This window comes from Hylaeus anthracinus, unplaced genomic scaffold (assembly GCF_026225885.1).
Source record: "Hylaeus anthracinus isolate JK02 unplaced genomic scaffold, UHH_iyHylAnth1.0_haploid 11997, whole genome shotgun sequence".
Classification (NCBI taxonomy): Eukaryota; Metazoa; Arthropoda; class Insecta; order Hymenoptera; family Colletidae; genus Hylaeus; species Hylaeus anthracinus.
Window position 1 is genome coordinate 3,905,243 of NW_026534344.1, and position 18,308 is coordinate 3,923,550.

An 18,308-nucleotide genomic window follows, 5' to 3' on the forward strand; every position below is an offset into this window, starting at 1 on the left:
CCGTAGCTTTTATCCAAAAGAAGGTACAAAAATGTTGACGTATAGGGAAATGTTTCATTCCAAAATATCAACAGAGGTTACCATCGACTACCCCCTACAGAGGCAGGTAAACAGTACGAAATTCACGTCATGCCAGAATCTGTCTCAGTTTATAGAACCACCCAGTACACGTACCCAACTTGCTGCTACGCGGAGCGAAACTGCAAACAGAGGATATTGCGATCGTTCGTGTAATATCGAGACTTTTCGACGGCTGCGTTCCGAAATATATAAAAAAAATGAAGGGAGATAAACAGAGGCCCGGGAATGTAGCCTTGGGCGTTGAATTTTCGAATGACGCTATTTGACGGAAGCATTCGCGGTCCGTTCTCGTTACATCAGTCTTCCGTCGCTTCGATTCGACGGTGTCGCCGATTTCAACCCTTCCGCTTTCTTTCTCCCTACGTCCCGGTGTTCTCTATCTTCTCTCGTCGCCCTCTATCGCGCATATCGAAGCTTTAGAAAGCTGTGAACGCGTGATAATCGAGGACGTTGCTTCGATTGGCGCGATCACGCACCTTTGTCGACTACCGAACCGTTACGCTATAACGAGTCAGCGGCGGTTAAGTTGGTTAAAGTGGCTGGCTGGTTAAAGAGATTGTCCCTCTGTCGACGGTTCGAAGAGCGTATCAGGACTATCCAGGATCATGCACTCGTCCGTTGCGCGGCACCGCGTCAGCCAGACCGACGTATCCAAGTATTCGCGGGTGTAGCAATTTAGATCTCTAATGGTACACGACTCCCATAGACCACTCGAGTCGTTTCTATTCTCGACGTTATCGAGGAACAAGATCGGTCGTGTCGAAAAACTTGCAAGATTTATTCGCTACAAGCCTGCGCCCGTATTGAGATCTCTGGTATCGTTACGTTGCGCAACTCATTTTAGCGTAATTAGCATAATTGATTCGAACCGAAGATTTACGACCGGATCAACGGTCCTGTTTTATCAGCTTGCGATACACCGAGCGCGCGGACGATGGATAGACCCGCGACGTGTACACCAGAGTCTCGCGATTAGAAACGAAGTCGTATCTCAATCTGGTGGCAGCTCGTGGAACCATGGACGTCGGGACGCCTGGCAGTTCCAGGCGTCTCCGTTGGTGGGCGCCACGATACGGTCGCAGGGTAGCTCGGGCTGTTTCCAACCCCTTCTGCGTCCGCCAGTGAACTTGTCCACTCCGCGGCTGACCTTTGAAGAAGCTACTTCCGCCGAAGGAACCCTCGCGACTGGCTTTGATAATCGATGTGTTTGCCCATGGAGCGATCCGCTTGAAATTAATTCTATCAACTCCGAGAATCCTCTTTACCCTTTCCTTTCGAGAATTTTGTTTGATTTTTAAACACAGATATTATTTGTACCTCCACCCGTTGGCTGGTGAGGAATTCGCGACACTAGGTCTGGCGTTCGGTTGTTAGTCTCGAGACGTTACGAACGATAGCCTAAGTGCGGGAAATCGCGTCGCAATTATCCGCACGGTGAATAGTTTATCAGTCGGTTGGTAGTTAACGTAATGGAAACGGCGTTAAGGCGAGGATCGATACGGTGCACTTCGTCGCCGACATCTTTGGCGAGGCCAATCGCGAGAAAACGGGCCGCGAGAGAGGCGAGAAAATCTTCGGCGGCTCTAATAGCGCGTGAATACATTTAATGGAGCCATTTGAATTATAATGGCCGATCGAGCTACCGATTGGCAGTTGCCATCCGAGAGAGATCACGGCTTGTTTCGCGCTGCCTAATCTTTTACAGAGATTAGAAACCGGTACGCGCGGCCTGGTACCGTTATCGTGCCATTACCGGGCTTTTAGTGTCCCCGCGATTACAATCGTGATCGACAACACGCGTGTTTTCGAGCCTCGGAAATGAAACCAAGTATCCCTCGACGGGCATCTATCGCTGAATGACGGGTTGTCAGTTGTCACAGTCGCGCGCTACGGATTATGGTAATTCCTGACCGAGGATACGCGACCGCTGATACTTCGTACGGACGCCGATGCTCGAGCGACTTTCGCGCAAGTCACTCGGAAAGATACCCTGGAATGTCTTTTATAGTGTCAGCGGACGTCATAAAATGGCTCGGTGGTTTTTTATCGGCGTTAATTCCACGGAAGCACCGGGAGGTAGCTACTCGACGAGATTTCGCGCGTTGGATTCGAGATTTCTCGACGACCTCGTAAAATCAACGAGGTGTACCCTATATTTTACGATATTTATGAATCCGAACTTGGTTCGTGGTATTTCTCCGAGTAGTCGAGGATGCGTCGGAAGTGTATTTCCTGAAAAAAATTTTCAGGATAGTCCAGACAAAGTCTAGGATAGTCGTGTTGCAGTCCGCCGTTGCAATCGATAACGTAAATGTGCCCGACTCGCGCGTCACCGCTGTGGACTAGGATGGTCGTTAACGCTGTCGAACATAATTATTTATAATTTATTTAATATCCATGTTTTAACGATGTTAATTACGCAGCAGGCGGCCGCCCATCGTCGTCGCCTCGGCGTAATCACCCCTCGGGACTGCGCTCGAATCTCTCGCGACATTTTAAAGGTCCAAAACGGCCACCCCTTCTTCCTCGTGTCTTGATAACGACTTGGTTCCACTTGGACGCCGCGACGATTGTTGCAGTTACCCCTTTCATGACTTGCCGGAAGATGCATCTTTTCATTCGCTTTTATTGTCGCGTTTATTGTCGGAATCTGAAGAAGAAACTCGTAGACCGTTAGTAGACTAACGATATAACACGTATCTATGTACGAGAACTCGCGACAAAAGTTGTAAAACTAACGAGTCCGCTGAACTTGGATCGAATCTCTTTTTACCGGAAACAGTTTCTCGGTTGCATACAGGGGAAACGATTCGTTTCGATCGAGAAATCATATAGGTAATCTCATCTGAATTCAAAAGCATCCTTCGACGTGGGTCCCGATTGTACCCACGGAGAATCTCGGTGAATCGGTGCGAATAACAGCAAAGAAGAGATTGGTCATCCGATGAAATTACGTCGCGGCGAGAAATGGACGTTTCTCGTTTCTCGTTTCTCGACCGTCTCCGATTGCTGACGTTCACCTAAAATTGCGTGTTTATTTCGATGGGCGGTAACGAGACGGCGATATTCACGCGAGTCCTCGAGCGCGCGCGCCATCGACGCGCGACCGTCGTCTTAGTTATCTATAATGACGGTAAATTACCATCCCTATCTCCGTGTCCCCGTGAGCGCGCTGAGGAACGACAGGAAACACGGACGCGTGGGTGGCGGGGTAACCTGTAACGTGGATCCTCCGCATCCGACTACGGTCTGGTGCATTCGACTGCGAACGAACAGTCTCCGGAGCAGGGGTCACGTAGGGACTCGCACACCGACGCACGTGTCCAGTTAAATCGGCGAGTTAGCCGAGAGTCGTTGCAACGATCCCCTATGAATAATCGGCACTGCGTTCACCCGCGTTTACTTAGCTCGGTGGGTGTACAGGTGGGTGGCGGACGTGGATCATGGGATTATCCTGTCCGTGGCGGACGGTCCGTTTCGAGGATCATCCGATGGCATTGTCTCTCTCGATCGTGAGACGCGTCCATGGGAAAAATGTCGATCTTCGAGAGACGATATACGCAATGGTCCGTTCTCGCGTGACGCCAAGTCACGACTTTTGTCCCATTCGCGTGCACGCTCGTCTCGTAGCCAGGTGAGAGTGATAAGTCGATTGGTGTACAAATAATAATAATAATCTTAATGGTAGAACGGTGAAAGTCGTCGATTTCAAAGAGCGTAAAACTCGAAGCGTTCCGTTTTAGATCCTTCGAAGGACTCGACGGCGAGGACTTCCCAGCGAACGACGTTATTTCACTATTCGCGTAAAACGTAGAATGCACAAAATTTAGGACTGAATTTATAACGCGAGAAGGCGACACCTGCGACGGGAATTTCGCGACGTACGTTCGGTATCTCCGCGCTAAAAGTTGCGAGTTTACGTGAAAACGGGCCTTAACTCGAGAGTTAAAGCCGTGGGAATCCGAGAGATTCTCGCGTCTCTGATTTTTTTTTATTTCTCGCCCTCCAATCGCGTCGATCGCGTCCGATAAGCTGTGGGTGTGACGGTGGGCTACGACGACTCGCCGTCCCCCCGCCGTCACGTTCAACGGTTGGACTGGTTGCGCAAGACTTATTGTAAAATTCCATGATTTATCTAGCGGAGCATCGACTTTCCCGCTCTCGATCGCGAATAAATTCCGCGCGACGGGATTCGTTACGGTCCCGTATCGGCCGGATCGGGCAGGACGGTTTGCGCGAGATCGGCTTTCGCCGTGTTTATCGCACCCCTTCGTTTTGTTTCTCGGTTTCCAACGTGAAAACTGGATCAACGGCACGGGGATACGGGACAGAAACGGTACGTATCCTAACGAGCGACGCGCGGTTGCGTTAAGGGAACAAATAGACGCGCACGAGTTTATCCTCTTTAACGAACGCGTAACGAATGTTTTGAGTGATACGCCGAGCGATAGCGTAGCTAATGAAATTGTTAGGGACGGCGACACGAGTCGAGTTAACGACGCAGACGTGACTCTCGCGATCAAGAATTTCTCGACGCATCTCGGCACTTTCGTTTTTCTTGCCCGGCGCCGGATAAACTCCCAACGATAATTATATTCCTCGAAATGTAAGGTACTCTCCCGATTCGAGTACGGACCACGATAAACGCGCGGATCTGCCAGGTGCGCGGGGTCGTGTCGCGCGAGATATCCTCGCCAGATATACAATAGCCATACTTTCTCGATATTGTCTTTACCGTTTCCGCGTAGCGAGAAATAATCATGCGCACGTGAGACACTCTTGCGTAGTTTATTCGACGAGATAATGCGCACTTTTAAGCGCACTCTCGCGGTAAATTATTCTTATCTCGGGTCGCAACTCGGTCTCGAACCCGCGAACGCCTGTCGGACCGATGACAAACGCGCGTTTGTTCATTATTTTATCGGCGTCAAAAGTACCGTTTCGAAATGTCTTCGATCTCCCGTCACATTGTTTCGCGTTCGCTTTTACAGAGTGTGGCCGGTGGTCGACCTTCCACGGCGATGTGGGAACGACATCTCGCTCGGCCACGATAAAACGTGATCGTGCGTCTCCGCGTGGTATTTATCGCCTGTGGGATTACGGTCAGGTAAATAAACCGTAAATTATCGTAAACGCTTAAACGCGTGGCGTAATCGAGGCGTGGTATCGACTTTTCGTAAAAACGATTCCTAATTCACGCCGTTCGTTCTCCCTTCTTTCGCTCGAATGAGAGATCGTCCTTCCGATATGACTTTGACGCGAGGAAAAGACGAGATGGAAGATTTCCTATCCTACGATGCGCTGGAAAGAAATTTTTAAAAATCCTTTTGACTGCGTCGTAAACGAAAACTCGCGCCTTCGAGTTATGGTTGGGGTGTGTCGTAAACCTGGTAGACTCCGTGGAACTGTAACGGAAGAAGTTAGGCGAGAAAGCACGCGGCTTGGACCGATGGCGTCGGCGTCGCGGAGGACGAAGAGAAAAGAAGACTCGTCGCAGAGACACGAGCATTGTGTCAGTTCAGCGAGGCATCGTGAAACAAGGGTCCGCGCACCACGACACCGATGCGAGTCCGTCATTCTCGCACTCGAAGAGCGATGTTACATCGTGCGAGCCCTAAAAAGGGTGGAAGGGTGTGTGGCACGAGTCTTCTTCCGCGCGAAGGATTCCACGAGAGTGGCGTTCACGAACAATCGGATGCGTTAACTTTTTCCTACGATGTACACGTCCGCAACTACTATGCAGCGTCTAGAGCAAAATAAGCCCGATCGAACGATAATTGATGATCTCCTCTCGCAGTCGAGAATCTTAAGAATTTCCTTTAAAGCCGTTAGTCTTAAAGTTACGCCTGTCGTGTCACGGAGAAAGTCGCTAGGTTCGTTCGTAGTAGGGGCGAATCGAGTGCACATGAGAGAAAAGGAAACATCTCTCATCGGAAGAAAAATCGTCGATGTTGTTAAAGGTCTCTTTACGGTCAGCTTCACCGTAAATCTTATTTGACAGTCGCGATCGTCTCTTATAGAGGCGATTCGAGTCGGTGTCATGGGGTCTCCGGAAGCGTTAGGATTCATCGGTATGGATGTAACGCGCGCTGGGATCAATCCGCGCGGAATGTTTCCGAGCGAACAACGCGCGTTTCGGTACCGAGGTTGATGGATAAGCGGCTCGTAGTCCCGCTGATGCTCGATTTGTCATCGTACAATGGGATATACGGGCTCGGAAGATGTAACGCGCGTTTTTAGATCCGTGTCTCTGTACGCCATTTACGGGACGAGGTGTCGCGAGAAGGACACATTCCACCCCATTGTCCTGGAAGCGGTTTCCCACCGGGCAATGGGACGCGTACCCTAGGATTCCACGATTCCGTGTCCAATTTCGACTCGTTCTTTCGATGTATCGATGAACGACGTATTCGATTCGCGTTGGAACAGGAACGTATTCGATGATAATGAGATCTTGCGGCTGTGTGAGTTCCACGCGTCACGTGTTTCATGTGTTTTAATGAGAAGTCGTTTGAGCTTACAGGCCTATAAAATCGCTTTATCGTTCGCCGATTTGAGAATCAAGACTCGAATCCTTTCCAAGGTTCGCCATTTACCTTTGTTCTTCCGCGGTCGTGCAACGATCATACGTAACCTTATTCGCTTGCGTCGAGCTGGCCGGAATTCGGGCCGCGGGAGTGAAATATCCTAAAATTATGCGGTAATATCTGGCAACGACGCACACCCGGGGTTTCCCGAGGATGCTGCGTGGCAGCGTCACCTGCGCGAGAGGAACGAAGGAGCATACGACAACGGGCACCCTCGGGATCCGACTGGCGTTCTTGCTTCTGGCTTCCTCACCTCCTGCGGCGAACATTTTCATAAACTCCCTCCTAAAGCATATTCGTATTCTTACGCTGGCATCCTCGTGGCTGATATTAATTATTTTTCGAGTAACGTTCGCGACGAAATCCAATCGTTCAGCCCTTTCAGACGTAGCTCAAAAATGTAATCACGACGAGGAACGTTGCGGCGAAGACTGTAACCCATTAATTCTCGAGATAAGTATCTCGCTTCCGACTGCAGAGCAAAGCTTCTGGTTAAAGTGGTCTCTTTCGAAGACTATCCAGACTGGTCTCGAACGAAGCTCGGACTCGAGTATCGCCCCTACAGCGACGAAAGATGTTCGTTCGACTGGTCCGTGTTCGAATACGGGGCGAGGAAAGAACGAACGTAAACAGTGATCGATAGGAACCGTGTCACGGAATTAATTCGCTCGTGACGGAAGAGAAAAACGAACAAACGTCTCTGTCTCTTCGCGCGGACGATTCCATTCTCGTAAGCAGCCGATGAATATGGATGAACGCGACCTTTGTTTCGTTCCCCAATTCGCACGATCACGATCTTCGGATCTACGGCCCAGTGTCGTCTCGTTCCAACGGCGTTCTAATATTCGAGGTGAATTTTACGCGTCTCTGGTTTGTAGATCGACGACGCAACAGCGTCGGCCAGCTGATATTCGAACGATCTTCTCGTTACCATTTTTACGTCGTCGTTAAACGTTTTGCGTATTCGTAACAGTGGAAGGGTCGTAAGAGCCAAATTGCGTTGTCGACGAACGTGTTCGACTGGTTGCGTAAAAGTTTCCAGAGGCTTCTTACGATCGTCATCCACCCGCTTTATGGATGCTGGCGGTTGCGGCTAAGAGGGTGAATTCGTCCGAACGACGTAATGAAATGTCGTACCTAAGACGCTATCCGACGACAAGACAACGCACTTACGGGATCCAAGGGGTACCAGAGAAGGCAAAATGTACGCACACGCGACTATTCGTGGTTCTATAGGGCAAACGACTAAACGCTTTGCGTGTTCGCTTACTGTTGATTTCGATGTAATTTTACAAGTCTGTAGAGCGGTCGAATTCCTTATAAACAACGTAAATATAAGAGAAATGATAACCTTAACGGGAGCCTTTTCTTCCGCGCGCGCTTCTGCTTCCACGAACGAGAATGCTGGGTAACGGGCGGGAAAACGATGAGAAGAGTAGTTGTCAGCGAGCGTTAACGTCTTCTCCGCCAGTGGTCGTGCCACCCCAAAAAAGAAACCATTTTCCAGCGGTGAGATTCTCTGATCTGGCCGGACAAAGGGTCTGGACCCGATACCTTCCCAAAGTTTCCGCGTGAAAGAAGACAGAAATCGTATCGTTCTTGCTTCTGTTTATGAAGCATTACGTAAGCACAAAAAATCTTGGTAGGGACGACGGTGGCCGGAAATCGTTCTTCCGTTAAAACGAGAAAATGGAGAATTTCCGGTGGCGAGATCACCGCGACGATGTTAACGAGTTTGTGGCAAACATATTATCATTGCTACTAATAAGAACACGACGTGTTACTTTACTCTTTGAAAACTGCGCTCGCGGGTGTCCTGGGAGACCGTCCAAGTTTTTGCTGTAGTTACTTCGTCGTACCGTTCCACTGCGTAACGACGTTTCGTAAAAGGAGAGCGGTATTCGTACTTTCGCGACATTTAACCGAATTGCCGAGTAATTAATCGAGAAATTCTAGCGCCCGAACGACGCAGCTTCCGTCTTCCGTGCAATCGGAAACTCCCTCCTCTCTCTCTCTTTCCCTCTGTCTGCAGCTTTTAACCACTGTCACTCAGCTATTCGCCGTCAATTTCTATCCATCGCCCCATCATCTCGAAGCTAAAGTGTCGATCGAATTACATTATGGCTTGTAGGCTGAAGACTCGTTCGTTGACTCCGCCCTGTGCTCTCCTAAGAAAACCCCATTGCATATGAATATAAGTGTATTATCATAATATCGCGCCTAGGGTGGCTTCTCTTTTGGTTCGCTGCTAGGGGATCGAAATCCCGCGCGTCTCGCCGCGAGGGAAGAGAACCCACTTTTACAAGATGCGTATGGATGGAAATCCTGATAGGTATCTCCTGGAATGTACGGCTCGCTGTCTCGGGGAGATCGAGCAAAATAAGTGTCGATGTACGTGTACGTGAGTTTATGCTTAACCGTGACGTATGCGAACATTCGTAAAAAAAAAAGGGAATGCATATATATGGAGAGGAAACGACGATACTGCTCCGGTGCGAAGCACAAAAGGCAAATGCGCGTTCGTGCTATGGCAGGTTAGCTAATAAGGTAAGACGTAAGCGTTCTTTCATCGATCAAAGGGTTAAATAACGTGCCGATCGAGCCGAGCCATCGATTGTACGTAACTTTTACGGACCTCCCGTGTCTCTGCGTCGATAGAGAAAGGCTCGACGGAGTATACGGGTCAGCAGCACGCGAAGGATTAATTTAATTTCAACGTCGATAAGACAGCAGATATCACCGGGACGAGTGGAATAGACGAGGGATCGATTATCTTTCACCGCGGGAAGCGGTTCTTCGACAGCGTCAAGTCGGTCGACGATACGATCCGCGTCTCGATCGGACGTCTATATTTATCCGTGGCTCCCGGCTGGATTTGTCCGTCAATTAACGGCCGCGCCTTAATTAACGCCGCCTCCGCGAGCCTCGTCCCGAGCTCGTTCAGATAAAATGTCAAAGGGTGCCACCACGGCTCCCCGGGACACGAGAAGAGAGCTCCTTAGGCTCTTTACGCCCTGCGACGCAAAGTGTTAGGTATAGAAAAGCGTTCTGTGCTTTCGAGTAGATTTAAATAGCTGCTTCGAAAGCAGCTTTTCTCTAGTACAGCATCTGGCTCGCGCTAGATAAATTCCCGCAGTCGACGGAAATCGAAAGAATGTCTGGAACGGTATCTCGCAGCAGCGATCTAACGTTTGGACGGACATGTCGCGAGAATTGTAAGGAGCAAGCGAGCAACCCTAGACGCGGACAATATGCAGATAAAAGAAAAGGGATCGTCGGCCGGTTCGCTCTCCGCTAATGGAATAAATAAAGCGGAACGGAGAGCTGTTGCCTTAACTGCTCCATTGTGTTGGCCCGAGTTCGCAGGAATCGAGTTAATCGTTTTATTATGTCCTTTCGTCTTGAGACCGATCCGAATAGATCGAAGGAAAGAGAAAGAGAGAGGGCTGCTCTGAAAACCATCGCGGCACAATGAAATCTTCGATTCAATGGCGGAATTGAACGGACTTTAATTACAGTTAAAAATACAACGATAACTGACACTCGAGAAAATGCTGATTCAAAGATGATTCATGAATTGTCCGGGGGAGCAAGATATCGAATAAACGAAGAATCGAAACAATATCGAAGGATGGAAATCGGGACAAGTTATGAATATACTCGTCTCGCATGGAATCGATGCGTATCAGAAACGATACGGTGAGCGTAAAGCAGCTTCTACCAAGGTAGATTCTACGACGAGTCCAACAAGTGTTCCCGACTGTCTTTGGCTTGGACTTATGTGGTGTCGAAGGTAAACGTAGCTTTAGGTAGAAAAAACAGTTGCGGACGGGTCTCCCGGGGACGCGTTTTGCAGCCAGCAGTGGGTAAATCAATGACCATTAGTTCGATAGTCCAGTTTTTAGTAGGGTCCCCCCGGTCTGTTCCTCTCGCAGCCTCCGGTCGTTGTGCCGTTCGGCTACCGGTTCGCGGAGAACAATGGGTCACAAATCACCAGTGGAACCAGCTAAATCTCGTTTCGCGAACTCTCTCGAACGGCCACGTAAGTCCTAACGATACGCGGAATAAAAGAAGATCCCTTCGTCTCGTCTGCCGTCCGGTCTCGCACCTTTTTTCTCCCATCGCGACCGAAGGAGAATCAATCCGAGCGAATAAATTCAGTGGTTCTTTCGTGCTACGGTCCATTTCTTTTTATATGCGCTCGTCCGCCGGTATCGTCGCACTGCGGACCGAAAATGGGCCACCCCGATAAAACGTCGAACGCGCATTCTGATTTTATCATCGATTTTACTTGTTCTCGGTCTCCCTCGGCGTCTGGCCAAACATTTTCCACCGGTAATTGTTAGTCCTGATATTTTGGATAGTAAATCGGGAAGTAAAGCCCGAGGCTGTGGGGATCGAGGATAAACGTCCGTCTCGTTGTCGAGCTCTACCGCCCGTGACCGATAAAACCTTTGCCCGGCGGATCATCCCGAGTCGGACGGAAAGTCGGAAGATGGAAGGAGAGCCACTTGGAAGTTCTTCGGGCGCAACCAACGAATGTCACACCCTCGTTTCCCGGGAATTTCAACGAAACTGGTGCGCGGCAAAGAACCTGGAAGCGGAAGGAAAACGTAACACGGAGCGGGAATGGTGGCGCGAGATAAAAACAAAAGTATGCCGGACGATTATCGTTATCATCGATGGCCAACGACGCTACCAATCACGGTGGCTCGGGGTATCGGCGTACAAGTGCGAGACCGCGATACCCGGGTATTAGAGATATTTCTTCGATAGGACCGCGCGCGACGTGTGGCAGACGGGGAGAGAAGAGGAGGTAAAAGAAAAGATTGAGAAAAGAGGGAGCGGAAAGGTTGAAAGATGCGAGGCTTGAGAAGACGACGATGCAGAAGCCCGAGGACTGTCGGAGCGACGATACGATCTGATAGCCTATTTATCATTCGTCGGGTTTACCTTCGCAACACTCTTCGTTTAGTTTTCATGGTGTCTTTACCTGGACGATCTTTGCCTCGTTCGCGAATAGTCTTGGAGCGAAACCGAGCGAGCGTACAGTTGGCTCGTCGAACGCATCGATGGCAAAACTCGCAATGAATTCGCGTATACTTTCATCGTGACTTACGGCCGGGGCCGCTGGTTCGCGCGATGAATACGCCACTGATACCAGCAGAAGGAAAGGGAGACTGTGAGAAGGATATATGTTTGACGACTGGACCCGATTGTATCGCATAGGTGAGCACGGTTCGTCCAATGGCAGATCGGTATCGCGGTTCTTAACGGATTTACGACCCGCCTTATCTCTCAAAGGTACCGACGACCACGCACCGCGATCACTCGGATGCTATCGCTTAACGATTTCGTTCTGGACTTTACCTGCGCTCAATGCAACGATTGTCCGACTGTTAAGGAGGAGCGCGCGCGCGACGACTCGCCGGAAACGATATCGTTTAGATACCCGAGATCGGTTCTCGCTACTAACGTTTCATTCGACCTTCTTTCGAACACGGAAATGGTGACCCGAGAGACGAGGTCGTCTCTGGACGAATCAAATGTTTCGCTAAACTATCGGAGACGCGTCGTTCGTAATACATTGTGCTCGGATTAAAGCGAGAATTCTTAGTCCGACCGTTCCATGGAACCCTGCAGGCACGACGCGGATATCGCGCTACTCACGAGCTAACCGAGCGTAGATTTTCGAAATTGCCACGATTTCGTGCGTTGTCTCTCCCACGAGAAGGAAGAACACGGCGCCAAAGGACGGAGGATCGATACGAGGAAGTCGTCTCGTTACCCGGTAATAGCCGGCATCGGGAACGTGCGAACGAGCTAGGAAGACGAGTCGCGGCGGCGATCTCTCCGGCTGCTCGTGCGCGATATCACGCGAGCGAACTTCCGTCTCACGGGCGAAAGCTCAGCTCCACGGATACCGATCGGAGACGGCAGAACCGCGCATTATAGCGCATTACACGCCGCGTATGTACTCGAACGGTACCTCGTGTAATCGGCATCGTTTACGCCGACGGGCCCATCGTCGATTAATATACAGCGAGTCTCGTCGATTTAAGTTGGACCAATCGGTTCGAGTTCGAGGTGACGGATCGTTCTAGTCGAGGTAGTGTATTCTTAAGGGTGGTACCGTACGTGCATTTATTAAAAAATCGTGGGAGTACTAGACTCTGTGCAAATCGACTGGAAGCTACGGAAAGAGGAGCTGGCTCCACGCTAGACTGGTAACGTTGTAGCCACCGAATGCTCCGTCGGAAATTTACATATCGCGCATGTCGTACTTGTCTCGGATCGTTTGCCTGCACTGGCTCGAATTACCGCGAAAACCGGGGGTGCCTGGTAGTTCGCCGTGAAACATACCGCCAGGGAGATGCCTCGATAACACGCACGCACGCACGCACGCACGTACATGCATCGAACGCCTATCTAGTTTTTTGTTTCGTCGTAAACGGAACGCTCCGTGCACGCTGGGAAAGCTACGGATGCGAGCTCGACCGTGAGGGGGTGGAAGTTACCGGGCAATCGAGGAGAGTCTTGGAGTCTCGCTGCGTACACGGCTCGCGTATCGTTGGCTCCCGGTAATGTCTCAGACGTTGCAGCTTCGCGTAATAACGTTCGATACGGAACGACGACGCCGTTCCGGGAGCACAGGATTCGCGTAGACGCGGCTTCGGTAATGAAATGACTCGTTCGAGTATAATTCGCTCGTAAAGTAAACGTGATATCGAGGACAGAATAATAACGAAGGTTGCGAGAGTCACGGTAGCGGTACGGTTGCATGACACGGACACGCGGAGATTGTTGCCCGTGGCTCGCGACTGCTGCCAGTCGAGGTAAACACACTTTTCTCACCTGGAATGTTCTCTCGCGGGATGTTTAGCATTCAACCGGGACCAGGTGATGTCACCCTGTACAATCGTTAGCGCGACGTACGTCTCCTTTCGCAAAGGTTATTTCTGAATCTTCGCGGCCAGGTACATCGATCAGCATTTACAGATTTCCCACGTACGGTATCGCACTCACCTGCTGCGTTAGCAGCTGTCTGTTGCCTTAACGATGCTGCGAGGACAGGTAGCGAACGAGAGTACCCCGTTAAACTATCGAGTTTATCGTTCAGATCGTAAAATCCCGCCGCGAGTATCTTCACGGAGTCCTGATTCCGCCGTCAGGCTCCGACAGGATGAATTGTGTTCGAGGCCCGAAATTCTCCTGGCTCCCTCTTTCTTTATCATTATCCCCGCACCCGAAATAAACCGTGGCTTGACTTTTATCGAAGCTCGCGCTCAGCCCGATTCTCTCGCCGACGGACTCGCACGCGATTTATTATCTCGGGTAGCTCCTCGAGATCGAGATCGAAGTCCGTGCCCGGGAACCCGTTGATTCCGTACACGTGTCCGCGTGTAGCCCACAACACCTGACGATCGAGCCAAGTAACGGCCGAAGTCTGCCGTGAATTTTTATCCACGGATGCGTGAATTTTCGTGAGAAAGTTTCACCCGATCCGTACGTTGCCGGACATCTGCGCCAGCGGTCGACGACAGAAACGAGACGCGTCGTTTGTCCACGATATATTCGTCGCCGCGGATTTCGTAAACCTCGGCCAGACACCCTTAAGATTATCCCGTAAAGTGGTCCGTTTCTTGATCGTTGCGGTCGATCTCAGTCGTTCTCGCTTTGGGCAAACTTAACTTTATTTGAAAAAGTAAAATACATTTTACTCGCACCGATCATCGGGAACATCAAGCTGGAGTCCGTCAGCGTCCGTCGTGGCACTTTTTGTATCGCGCGACGCGAACAACGAGGATCTGTCGTCGAGAGACTCGAGCGTCGTTGATAGATCGCGTTAACAGCTAAAGAATTACTCGAGCGACATCAACCTTATTTCGATACGACGCTATTACCTCGTATTGAATCGGAATACAAAACAGTTCGCGCGATCCAAATTAATTTGTCGTGAATCGTCGACGATAGGCGAGGGTGTCTCGACGCGGATCTGTGGAAGGGCCAATAATTTCGTCGGTTTCCGGAGATCTCGAGCGTAATTTAACCGAGTGCCTAAAGCGGCAGCTGTGCCTCGACGATGGCGAACGCGGGACCACGGAGTCACGATAAACTCTCATAATTCACTTAGGCGATATCCTGGACCGTATAAACCCGTCGCTTAAGCGCGCGCCGGGAAATTCTCTATTGAATGCGAATGCCCGTTTCATAACATTTGTATACGCGCGTATACGATTATTCATACACCCGAGCATTGTACGTGCTCACGCGGATCTATCATGCGTCGTAATATTCGCCGAGACGGACAACGGATGGAAAGTTTGATACTCCGCGGAGGCAGCAGAGTAATGACTTTCGCTCGCGTAAAATTACTCGCGGAAACCTTCGAGAAGGAAGTTGTAAAAATCGTAGGAAAAGCTCCGCCGTAATAATGCCGGACGATAAATAATAAGCTACGATAAAGCGGAATTAAGTTTGCCGCGCTAATACAGGCACGCCTATAAAAACCGCGGAGGCCTGGGTATTAGCTTGGATGCGCGTGTGATTAGCGGCATTACAAGTTCCGAAGTGATTTTCAACGTGCAAAACGGTATATCTTCTTAAATGTTCACGTAGAATTTAAAGCACAGGGTTCGAAGGCGTAATGCGCGAGTATAATCCAATCGTACGGTACCGAGATCGGTATGTACATAGATTCGACGATCAGCGCGCACGTAATGGTTCCATAATCGCGTAGACCAGTGGTTTTCAAACTCTTCGAAAGACGTCTCTTAAAATAGAAAGAAGATACGTGGACCTCGAGACGCGTTGTTATCCGTAGTCTAATTACGAACTGTTTCGGAGCACGGTGCGCGCGACGTGCAATCTGGAATCGACTATGGTCGGTGACGGTGGCAATGGTGCGGTGATCGCACAATAGATTCGGTTTGATGCAGTGCCAGAGCGCAGGAGACCGTTAATTTCGTAGCTTCGTGGTATCGCGACGGTCCCGCGCACGGATTCCCGTTCTCCGTCAAACGTCGTTCGCGTTAATAATTCATCCAAGTAAATAATAGCATTTGCCAAGGCACAGCAGAGGAACGCCGCTGGTCCCAGTTTGTCACTACCGAGATTCGGTCGCATCGATCGATTTCTCACGTTAATGCGTGTCCTGTTTATCTCGTTGATACGTCTCGGTCCAATGATCTATTATCGCGAATTTGTCAAACGGAGAGTAGGAACGGAAAATTGAACGGTCGTTACGGATGATTCTAAATGTAACTTTATGTAAATCTTACTTAAGTATTCAGGATCAAGATCACTGTTATCGCCTGTAATCACGCCCACGGTCTACTTGCACGTCCATCGTGTTCACAGAAATATTGATGCTCACCCTGGTGTCGACGCGTTTGTTCCAGAAACAATGCCAACGTCGACGTCCCGCCCGCGGCGCCCGTCCAGAAGAAAGAGCCACACGAAAACATCGCCCGGATAGCGAAGCGGTATCTCGACGATAACATGCAGCAGGCGTGGATCAATCCTCGTCTAATATCGATGGTGAGTGAATATAAATGCACCGATTACACGGTACGTTAGGCGAACCTTGTACCCAACCTTCTCACGTTCCCGTCGCGCTGTCTGTTATCCTTCTCGGTGGCCCACCCAGTCGCACCTAGGGTGCACGAGTGCGATTGCAATCCTCCCTTAGCTATAAACATCCATTTTTTTTTCAACCATTGAATATAATTTTCAGTTGCATCCTCTAGTTAAATTTCTAGGTGCGCCACTGATCCTTTTGGAGCGTAGGCTGGCGCGGAGCTGCAATTTAGCCAAGTTTTAACAAATATATTGTTGCGCCGGGGAGTTGAGCAGCTTAGTGTATTCATTTTATATAAATCAGGATTTACAAACGAAGAAGAACATAAAGCTTTATTTACAGTGGAACAAGAATATCGGTAAATCCGATTGGTGCAATGTCTATCGTAAAACTGACTACTCAAAACAGATGCCGGTTCTCGAACGGCAACCGGAACAACGGGACCTCGCTTACGATTATTTAACGGAGCAGCTTCACCTCGTTTTAACGATGCAACTTCGAAATATTTAGCGACATCTTCACACCGTCGCAATGATATATTGTATGATTGCATGTGAAAATATGCAGTATACATTGCAATCTGGAATATCAGGAATGCATACGTTATCGTCAAGTCCGAAAGGGTTAACTTGGCCGACGGAAAACTATAGAATGTCCGGGGAATTAAATGGCAATACCACGGCGAATTTTCGAGAGCCGTGCTTTCGGTATAGCGCGCTGATTCTATTCGTTCGCGTTGAATTTCGTCGCCCCCGTCTTCCCTTCGTCTTTCGTGTGGAATTTTGTTGAATTTCGTGTTCTCCGGTGCTCCCTCTCTGGACATCTACTCCAGGATTTCGTTTATTAATCCAGACTGCTGTCTCGCACCTCCATTTCTCCATCTGCACGGACCCTTTAACGTCCCCCTGGAAACGTTTAAACGCTCGCGTAGATAGGCGGTTGAGAATAACGAGTAGTAGGCGTTTGGAATATTGCACGAATAAAACTCGCCTCGAGTCGGCCGAGCGGGCGTCGAGCTTCTCATTAAAGTCGCATGACTAGTCTGGTAGTATGTCGGACTGAACGGGTCCCAGGATTAAGACGTGCACTGCCGAGACGTCAAATCGCTCGCGTGCACCTTGTAACACGTTTATTCCATCCTTTGCTTTGCCGATTCGCCTTTGCTTGTTCTAATTAAGCGTTGCGGTCGATCAATCTGGGGGACAGCTACGCGAAGTCTACCGAAAACTACTCGCTACTTTTGTTTTCATTGCCAACGTGGCTATTCGCCCTAAACTTAGGGGGTGACCCAACGTACTCGTGCCAGAGTTAACACCACGGTTTCTTGCTTTATTCATATCGGATCGCGAGCCGCGTTAAATCATTCGGCAGACCGTGTGTTATGCACCCCTGGTACATAGGATTAATCGAGCGACTACACTCAACCTTCCGCCTATAGACTCGCGAGGGTGGAGAAATAGCCAATAGGAAGTAATTTATTAGTCGCGCGATGTGGATGTATCGCGCGGGGATCTCGCGGAAAGGCCGGAAAGGCGAATGAAAAAATCAATCGATCGAATATTCGGTGGAAAATTCGGTGGAACGTTGGCGTTTCGCATCGGCGAGCCGTCCAACGTTTCAACGTTCTCGTTGGACGCGCTGCGCGGTTGTTCGCGGCTAGTTATTGAAATTCCGCCTTGCCCGTTCCATTTTGTATGCGATATATTCGGATCACGACGCGCACCATACGCCACAGCTCGCCGAGCCGTGTTATATCGGCGTTCACGGCAGATTGGCATTCGCGCGGCAGACTTGGTTGCAGACAGGTAGAACGAGCGGGACGAGTCATTAAGCGAACCAATAACAAACTCGTGATCCACATAACCCTTCGTTATGTTCGCGGCTGCTATTAGTTCATGCGAGGCGGCAATCATCGCTGGCAGGTACGACGAGTCGTTTCGTAACGGCCCAGTCGTGCGAACTCGTTATTTTCTTTCCTTCCTGCCCTCGCCCCGGAGATTCCCTCCTCTCCTTCGTCGCTTCTCTTTTCTTTTACGTTCTGGCTCCACCTTGTCGCGACC

The 18,308-nt window shown here is 50.0% G+C and overlaps 1 protein-coding gene across 1 annotated transcript in view; it reads left to right on the top strand.

Moving 5' to 3' along the window:
- The window catches only part of LOC128889317 (uncharacterized), a 257,458-nt gene that overhangs the window by 44,017 nt on the left and 195,133 nt on the right, over positions 1-18,308 (top strand). Inside the window, exon 3 of the mRNA XM_054146857.1 lies at positions 16,070-16,208. Coding sequence (XP_054002832.1) covers positions 16,070-16,208 — 139 coding nt within the window. The remainder of the gene's footprint in view (positions 1-16,069; positions 16,209-18,308) is intronic.